Below are 9845 nucleotides of genomic sequence, written 5' to 3'. Positions count from 1 at the left end.
TGATAGATTTCAGTAAGTTGGCTTTCTCAAGCCAACTTAATGATAGTTAGACACTGCCAAAGGCTCATAAATGGGCGTGGAGGAGGCGCTCTATAGCGCCACCTTTTGTCACCTTTTGTTGGGGGTTTAGTTTTAGCTACAGACACAAAACTTGGTATGTATATTAGTCTCATCAAGCTGGACAACTTTCTAATTTACACCCATCAGCTGCGACCAACAGGAAGTCTGCTATTTTGATTTGAATGTGGATTTTTTGAAAAATCAGGCTATAAACAAATTCATACTCCTCCAAGCAGGAATAAGTAGTTCACACCAAACTTTGTCAACATGATGCCAACATACTGAAGATGTTAAATTGCGAGCAGATTTGGGATATCTTGAACGGTTGATTTATAGTAATTTTTTAGATTAGCAGTAAAAAACATAACCGTAATTTTAAAATGCAGCATCCAAACACTTCAAAACTTTTTACATACATAAAACTAGTCATTCTGAGAAATAAATGCTTAGATCCATCAATATAAAATAGTCAACTAAAAATAGAAAATTAAAAAAACTATTAAACATCTGATCTCACTCGAACTCTCTCACTCTAACTCTGTGTCGGGGGATGTGCGTAAGTCTGTGTATGTGTGTGTGTAAGTGTGACTGGGGGTAGTTGAGTGGCTGTGTGTGTGTGAGAGAGAGAGAGAGAGACAGAGTGCATTTAAAGTGCATTATCCTAACTCTTCACAACTTTTTACATATGAAAAACAAGTCATTCTTAGGAAATATGTTTATCATGTTTTCAGAGACTGCAAAAACATTTGAAATATCACACTTCTAAATTGGCAGATAAAGACTGTAATACCAAGGATGAACACAAGATGACCTCATAGGATAAGGAATCTTTTTTACTCTAATCCCATCTCAGTCTCATTGTTTCAGAATGACTTAAAGGCATTTTGATTTTAACCCTTTCATTGCTGTAACCCTTCAATCCAAACTGGTACTGGGATACTGTTAATGCATGTGCCCGCTGGGCACCGTTCTTCTGATGGCACCAGAGTTGCGGATGCGCTGGCGACGAGGGCCCGTCATCGCTGCTTGCAGCTATATTATTATTATTATTATTATTATTATTATTATTATTATTATAGGCTTTGTGTGTTTCTGTGTTTTAGGGATATATATTTTTTTAAACTAAAACTGACAAAACTGATTTTTATTTGTCTGTTTGTTTGCTTTTCTATGAAGCACTAACTATGAAACTATGGAAATCCATAATATGAAATATTAATTAATATATGCCTTAAACAATAATAGTCTGAACAAAGAGTGAAATTAAAAGAAATAACTTTAATGTTTTTAAGCATTTCCAATGTTTTATTGTGTGTAATTAACATTTAAGCTGTAACTGTCAAATTATTCAGAGACATTATTTTAATATCTGGCTGTAATATTAGCATAAGACAATAGAGTTGGTCATAATATTTTAACATAACATTTGTGCGTATACTGTGTATATACATATGTACACACACACACATGCAGTTTATATTTTGAAATTATTTCCATGTACTTATACTTTATAATTTATAATTAATATTATATAAATATTTTTTAATATTTAGTTGTCTTAAATATATACATGCATGTGTGTGTGTGTGTGTATTTATATATATATATATAATAAATTTACACAGTACACACACATATATTATGTAAACAAAAACGTTTATTTTGGACGCGATTATTCACGATTTATCGTTTGACAGCACTATTTTAAACACAATACATAATTTGAGATATAGTGGAACTAGTATAATTTGTAACAATGACAGAAATCTATAATGTGTATTCGTACAATACAGACAAAATAAATCAACTGCTAAAAAAGTGTCATGATTGTTTATTTATTCATATTCAAATGTTCACAAGGCCAAAAGCAGATATTTACCATATAATTTTTGCAAAAATAAGTAAACTAAAAGACATAAAAAGGTAAGAAAGAAAGAAAGAAGGACTAAGAAGCAAAAGAATCCAGAAAACATAAACACACACACAAAAATATTGCTTATGTAGGCTTCACTTTGACCAAAGTCACTGTGCACCCATAGATAAGAGAGATAAGGAAGAGGGCAAGGAAGGCACAGGCCATATTCCACGTCTCTTCAACTGTATCCTGTGCAATGGCTTCATGTTTGTTCTCATTCAAAAATATAGCCTCCTCAAATAATGCTGTAAAAAGCATTAGAAAAAGTTAACATTTAAAGCTTCACTATTTTTTAATAAAATTGTTGCAGATATATGATCAGATACAGATGTTCAGTGAAGAAAACATAATACATTAATAAAATTCAATACATTACATCAGTTACTGTCCCCACACTAGTTATTGTGTTGTTGATGAAATGTTCATTCCTCACCAAAAATGTTTCCAGTAGATTTGGATGTCCAGGATTTGAAGAGTCTATGAACTTTACAGGTAAAGACTTTTCCATTCTTCTGGTGCTCACTAGGTATCGTAAAATGTGTGGTCAAGTACCAAATATTTTCAGAAGGGGCCCAATCCGCACAACTTAAATCGGAGATATCAATATTATTGGCCTGGAAGGTGATGCAGACCTCACCAGAGGGAAGATCATTTACAACACACTCCAGCACAGCACTGTCTGCCTGTGCTGATTTCATCAAAGTCCTCCTGATCACCACTACAGGATCTTTCTTTATATAACCTGAAGAACAAAAATACACTTTATCATGTGATATGTGAGTTTTAGAAGCTAAGTTGTCATCAAGTGCATTGACAAATGCAGATCAGTTCAAAGGAAATCACTTACCAGCTGGAATTTCATCCCTCTCTTCTGGGAAACATGGATGTGTAGCGATACAAACAACGGTCTTAAGATTCAACCACTCATCTTTGGATAAAGTCAAAGTGCTCACAATGTTATTGGATGGGTCTTTGACTTCTTCGGTGGCTGTTTTGTTTACATTGTCTGTCAACCATGACACTTCAGTGTTGTCTGGTGCTTCAACAACACAGGAAACTGTGACCTTACTCTCCTGTATAATGTCTCTGAGATGGGCTCTTTTTATTTGGACTGAAGGTTTGAACAAAGACTGTGCTGTAAGTGGGAAATGAATAAAGTTAGCTTTACATTCAGCTGAAAATCAGAACCACACCAAACTACTGTGTCATGCCACAAACCAGATGTTATGTCTGAAAAAAAAAAAAATAATTTGGAATACTGTTCAGATTATTAATTGACCTTTGACAGCACAACAACTGGGTTCCTGTCAGCAGAACCTAATTTTACCAAGTACAACATGTTCCTGGATCAACATCTTTGTTGACCCTGGAACAACATTGTGATTAACCAATCAGATTAGAAAAAAAACAGTTTATAGTTTTTGTGAAGTTTAGGCTTACAATCAATGTTTGGTGGTTGTACATCAGTGTCATTCATCTATCATTTCCTCTGATTTTAGGGATTACTCATGGGTAACGTTAGGTTTAGGTGTAGGGATGTGGCCAAGATTACAATTTTGGATTAAAATGTTGTTCCAGGGTCAACAAAATATGTTGAACCAGGAACACCTCTAACTCAGCAAAATCAGGACGTGCGTTCCTGTCATGTTAGGCATGTTTACCTGTGCAAACACTGGTGCTTTTCTTAGCAGTTCTCCCACTGTGTCTGCTAGTAGTCTGACAGGAGTAAGTGACCCCTTGAGTCCAGTCTTGCCGTGGCACCAGTATCTCACTGTACACTTTCACACGTCCATCTTCCATCACTGTAATGGCTGAAGCACTGCCAGTTTTCTCCCTAGAATGTGAAAGCCACTTGATCTTTGGGTCGAATCCCGTCACTGAACACAGCAGCTTCTGTGAGTCTGAACTAGATTGACCCACACTGGGAACAACAAAGAGCTCTATGGTAGCATCACCTGAGGAAAACAAACGCATCAGATGTTTAGTGAAGAAAACATAATACATAATTAATAAAATTCAATACATTACATCAGTTACTGTCCCCAGACTAGTTAATGTGGTATTGATGAAATGTTCATTCCTCACCAAATATGTATCCAGTAGATTGGGATGTCCAGGATTTAAAGAGTCTTTGAACTTTACAGGTAAAGACTTTTCCATTCTTCTGGTGCTCACTAGGTATTGTAAAATGTTTGGTCAAGTACCAAATATTTTCAGAAGGGGCCCAATCCACACAACTTAAATCTGAGATATCAATGTTATTGGCCTGGAAGTTGATGCAGACCTCACCAGAGGGAAGATCATTTACAACACACTCCAGCACAGCACTGTCTGCCTGTGCTGATTTCATCAAAGTCCTCCTGATCACCACTACAGGATCTTTCTTTATATAACCTGAAGAGCAAAAAATACACTTTATCATGTGATATATGAGTTTTAAAAGCTAAATTGTCATCAAGTGCATTGACGAATGCAGATCAGTGCAAAAGAAACCACTTGCCAGCTGGGATTTCATTCCTCACTTCTGGGAAACATGGATGTTTAGCGATACAAACAATGGTCTTAAGAGTCAACCACTCATCTTTGGATAAAGTCAAGTTGCTCACAATGTTATTGGGCTGGTCTTTGTCTTCTTTGGTGGCTGTTTTGCTTCCTTTGTCTGTCAACCATGACACTTTAGTGTTGTCTGGTGCTTCAACAACACAGGAAACTGTGACCTTACTCTGCTGTATAATGTCTCTGAGATGGGCTCTTTTTATTTGGACTGAAGGTTTGAACAAAGACTGTACTGTAGAGGTGAAATACACAAAGTCAACTTTATATTCAGCAAAAAAATAAATAAATAAATAATAATATTAATAATAATAATAAATAAAAATAAATAAATAAAAAATGTGTGATAATGCTTATGCTGTCAAGCATTAACTGTTAGTAGAAATTTACCAAGAACAAATAAAACAGCTTTGCTTCAGAACCACACCAAAATACTGTCTCATGCCACAAATCAGATTTTATGTCTGAAAAAAAAGCATCTGGAATACTGTTCAGATTATTACTTGACTTCTGACAGCACAACAACTGGGTTCCTGTCACATTTGGTATGTTTACCTGTGCAAACACTGGTGCTTTTCTCAACAGTTTTTCCACTGTGTTTGCTAGTAGTCTGACAGGTGTAAGTGACCCCTTGAGTCCTCTCTTGCTGTGGCACCAGTATCTCACTGTACACTTTCACACGTCCATCTTCCATCACTGTAGCGTCTGAAGAGCTGCCAGTTTTCTCCCTAGATTGTGAAAGCCACTTGATCTTCGGGTCGAATCCTGTCACTGAACACAGCAGCTTCTGTGAGTCTGAACTAGATTGACCCACACTGGAAATAACAGAGAGCTCTATGGTAGCATCACCTGAGGAAAAAAAAAACGCATCAGATGTTCAGTGAAGAAAACATAATATATCATTAATAAAATGCAATACATTACATCAGTTACTGTCCCCAGACTAGTTAATGTGGTATTTATGAAATGTTCATTCCTCACCAAACATGTTTCCAGTAGATTGGGATGTCCAGGATTTGAAGAGTCTATGAACTTTACAGGTAAAGACGTTTCCATTCTTCTGGTGCTCACTAGGTATTGTAAAATGTTTGGTCAAGTACCAAATACTTTCTGAAGGGGCCCAATCCACACAACTTAAATCTGAGATATCAACATTATTGGCCTGGAAGGTGATGCAGACCTCACCAGAGGGAAGATCATTTACAACACACTCCAGCACAGCACTGTCTGCCTGTGCTGATTTCATCAAAGTCCTCCTGATCACCACTACAGGATCTTTCTTTATATAACCTGAAGAGCAAAAAATACACTTTATCATGTGATATGTGAGTTTTAGAAGCTAAATTGTCATCAAGTGCAAATCAGCAGATCAGTTAAAAAAAAAAAAAAAAAAAAAAACACTTACCAGCTGGAATTTCATCCCTCTCTTCTGGGAAACATGGATGTTTAGCGATACAAATAACGGTCTTAAGAGTCAACCACTCATTTCTGGATAAAGTCAAGTTGCTCACAATGTTATTGGATGGGTCTTTGACTTCTTTGGTGGCTGGTTTTTTTACATCGTCTGTCAACCATGACACTTTAGTGTTGTCTGGTGCTTCAACAACACAGGAAATTGTGACCTTACTCTGCTGTATAATGTCTCTCTTTATTTGGATGGAAGGTTTGAAGAAAGACTGTGCTGTACAGGTGAAATTAATAAAGTTAGCTTCACATTCAGCTGAAAATCAGATGTGATGATGCTAATACAATAATTATACTATCAAGCATCTATGAGCCAGTTTTGAAACTTGTACATAATTTTTTGGTAACGCTTTAGATTACAACCCGCAAAGAACTACGTAAGTAAACTGAATTTACGGTGTATGTTTCTGTAATTATAGTGTACCTATTAAAGAACGTACATGTAGGTATAAGGGAACAATATGTTACGTTTTGGTAATAGAGAGTAACAACCAGATATACAACCTGCAAAGAACTGCGTGAGTAAACTGAATTTACGGTGAATGTTTCGTATTTATATTGTACCTACGTGTAAGTATGAGGGAACAATAGGTTACGTTTGGGTAATAAGGGGGTAGCAAAGATATACAAATAATTTATAATGGATTAATTAAAAAAAAACTTAACAGGTACCTGTTCTATTAAATCGTAAGTTTGGTGTATCTATACATAAGCTTTTTAAAATTACTGGGAAATTATACTCTTGTTCCATGTAGTTACAGGGTAATTGTGCCCTCTGCGGGCTGTAAATTAAAGTGGCGATTGTTCCCCTCTTGTTCAACGAAGTTACAGGGTTCAATACATATAACAACGCGACGTAAAATGTGGTTCTACAAAATGTACATTTATTGACATTTTTACAGACACTAAAGTACAATACTGACATATTTACATCATCTAAACATTTAACGTTTACTTAATATGAAATTATAACATTTCATTCTGTTCTGTGTGATTTCTGTTGCCAGCTCGTTTCCAAGAATACGTCTACATAATGTTATCATGACTACACGTTAAACCCTTAAAATAAATAATATTTCTGCAATCGTTTAATCATTCATGTAGTATTAACTTCGTTTGCCGTGGTGGAACACAAAGGCGTTTTCTCTAACATGCTGTGACTAACAATTGAACCATAAAATACACCGAACACGCATCATAATTACAAATTAAACAGTTTTATTTGTGTGCTGTAACCCAGATCTTCAGAATCCATACGATTTGCGAGGACCAGAACCAAATTCAAGGCTTTGTCCGGCGATCTTCATCTCCATCTCTAGCAGCGAGTCCAGCAGCAACAGCCATAAACCCGTGCTAAAGTGCATTTTGCGACAGGAAAATCGGACGTTCATTGGCTCTCGCCTGCATTCGTCACAGATTACGACATGCCGTGTTTCTGGTGAGATGTGTTGGAATGACGCGCGGGCGCCTTCGAGGAGTGGATCAAGACAATAATCTGAATAATATTTTCAGCGATTAACAATTTAAATTCTGCTCTCATCCTACTGCACCTCAAACCTACTGTATTCCGCCAGAGAGGACTGCGGCTGCAAACGCATCGTTATTTGGATTACTTTTTTGTATGACATTTTTGCAATAAATAAATGATTGTGATTGCACTTTCCTGTTTTTTTTATATTTTTATTACTGTTCAGTCATAGTTAACGTTAGGTTTAGAGGTAGAAGTGGGATTAGCGACTATAAAAAAATATTTTAGATATATTTTAAGATTGTGTGTTTATGTATTGAACCTACCCTGTAACTTCGTTGAACAAGAGGGGAACAATCGCCACTTTAATTTACAGCCCGCAGATGTCACACTTACCCTGTAACTACATGGAACAAGAGTATAATTTCCCAGTAATTTTAAAAAGCTTACGTATAGATACACCAAACTTACGATTTAATAGAACAGGTACCTGTTAAGTTTTTTAAATGAATCCATTATAAATTATTTGTATATCTGTTTTCTACCCCCTTATTACCCAAACGTAACATATTGCTCCCTTATACTTACACGTAGGTACAATATAAATACTAAACATACACTGTAACTTCAGTTTACTTGCGCAGTTCTTTGCAGGTTGTATATCTGGTTGTTACCCCCCGAATTACCAAAACGTAACATATTGTTCTCTTATACCTACACATACGTACTAATAGGTACACTATAATTACAGAAACGTACACCGTAAATTCAGTATACTTATGTAGTTCTTTGCAGGTTGAATATCTGGTTTGTTATCCCCTTATTACCCAAATATAACATATTGTTCCCTTATACCTACATGTACGTTCTTTATAGGTACACTATAATTACAGAAACATACACCGTAAATTCAGTTTATTTACATAGTTCTTTGCGGGTTGTAATCTAAAGCGTTACCAATTTTATTATTATTATTATTATTATTATTATGCTCAACTTACCCTCGCACGTTTTATATTCTTTCTTGATTTCTTCAGAGTTGAAGGTGGCTTTACAAGTGTACTTTTTGTCTTCATATGGGGCACTGATAGGTAGCTGACTTATATAAGTGTAGTTTTTCTCGCCTTTATCAGTGTTCTGAAACTTTTTATCAATTTGACCTTTGACAGATTTATCACCCTCAAGCCATTGTACAGTAAGTTTATCTGGGAAATACTCATTCAACTGGCACTCCAACACAATCCTGTCACCGTCCTTTCTACTCAGCAGAGCAAGAGTAGGCTTATTGACACGTATTGCTATTAAAATAGATATGAAAAATCAGTAAATTTAGGCAGTGTGGTATAAAGTTTATGAAAATGCTTATTCAATACATTAAAGTAAACATGCAAATTAATGCTGTTGATGTTTCAGCCTGGTGGTTATTTACATCATGAGTGGTTTTTTAATCCTGTAGATACTGAAACAAAGATGGGCAGAAGAGGAAATCAGAAACACGCTTCAGAGAACATAGCAAATAGCAGGTGGAAGCGTTAGATAACAGTCAAGCTGAAATAGCCACCAAAAGCAGAACTGAAAACCATCTGCATCTCTGAGACATGGTTGAAGACATCTGCACAGGAAAGACACCTTGCCATTTACATAAAATGACTCACTTGTTATGAAATTTAATTTTTTATATACTTTAGTTCACAGCATGAAACATTTACGCTCACAAATATTCACAGCTAGAAAAGGCTGTGCTTCAGTTTCTCAAAGTACAAAGTCTGGAAGATTTGAAGAAAATTGATTATTTGGTTTAAGAAAATTATCACTTTATCAAATTAGTGAAATATTTCAAAAGGGCTTTTAAATACCTCTCTGTATTAAAATTGTAAGTCCTTATGTAGTTTGTATAAACATGTAGAGTTTATCATACAAATCAGATTTTTTCCTTGAGATAAAATGTTGTAAACTTGACAGAAAAAAAAAAAATGTAAGAGCAATCAATTGGTTTCTTTCTTTTATTGAAGTAAATTTAAAACAAACAAACATCACAGTCACATATTTACAAGATGAAAAAAAAAAAAGAATAGAGCTGTTTTTCAGAGAAGTCTTGCGTGTCCTTGAAAGGATCATTCATTTCACCTGAAATCATAATTTGACACCAATTAGAGCAAGAAAAACAACTTTTGTTTAACATGTTAAATATATGTCAAAGTTAAATAGTCAAACCAAAATTTATTCAGACATCTTCAACATTTCTCACATTATCACAGTTTATTCGCTATAGTTTAGAAAATGGTAATAAAACATGACAAGTGCTCAGAGTTAAACTGTGTCAGAACAAATTCATCTTGATAATGTCAGATAACTTTGATAGAAAGGAATGTAATGGATAACACT

The 9845-nt window shown here is 35.2% G+C and overlaps 1 protein-coding gene across 25 annotated transcripts in view; it reads right to left on the bottom strand.

Annotated features, from left to right (window-relative positions):
• Nucleotides 1-1876: 1876 nt before the first annotated feature.
• ighd (immunoglobulin heavy constant delta) overlaps nucleotides 1877-9845 on the bottom strand; it is a 112875-nt gene continuing 104906 nt past the window's right edge. For 14 of the 25 annotated variants that reach the window (XM_051102364.1, XM_051102461.1, XM_051102363.1 and 11 more), the window contains 10 exons: nucleotides 8462-8758; nucleotides 5934-6209; nucleotides 5510-5818; nucleotides 5084-5377; nucleotides 4476-4763; nucleotides 4061-4369; nucleotides 3637-3930; nucleotides 2823-3110; nucleotides 2409-2717; nucleotides 1877-2220 (listed from right to left, as the gene is read on the bottom strand). In XM_051102364.1, coding sequence (XP_050958321.1) covers nucleotides 2057-2220; nucleotides 2409-2717; nucleotides 2823-3110; nucleotides 3637-3930; nucleotides 4061-4369; nucleotides 4476-4763; nucleotides 5084-5377; nucleotides 5510-5818; nucleotides 5934-6209; nucleotides 8462-8758 — 2828 coding nt within the window. In that variant the 3' untranslated portion in view covers nucleotides 1877-2056. The remainder of the gene's footprint in view (nucleotides 2221-2408; nucleotides 2718-2822; nucleotides 3111-3636; nucleotides 3931-4060; nucleotides 4370-4475; nucleotides 4764-5083; nucleotides 5378-5509; nucleotides 5819-5933; nucleotides 6210-8461; nucleotides 8759-9845) is intronic. The other 11 variants (XM_051102406.1, XM_051102386.1, XM_051102398.1 and 8 more) reach the window with 9 other exon arrangements.

This window comes from Labeo rohita, chromosome 3 (genome assembly GCF_022985175.1).
Source record: "Labeo rohita strain BAU-BD-2019 chromosome 3, IGBB_LRoh.1.0, whole genome shotgun sequence".
Taxonomy (NCBI): domain Eukaryota; kingdom Metazoa; phylum Chordata; class Actinopteri; order Cypriniformes; family Cyprinidae; genus Labeo; species Labeo rohita.
Note: the sequence above shows the minus strand (reverse complement) of the source record. Positions and strands in the feature narration are given on the sequence as shown.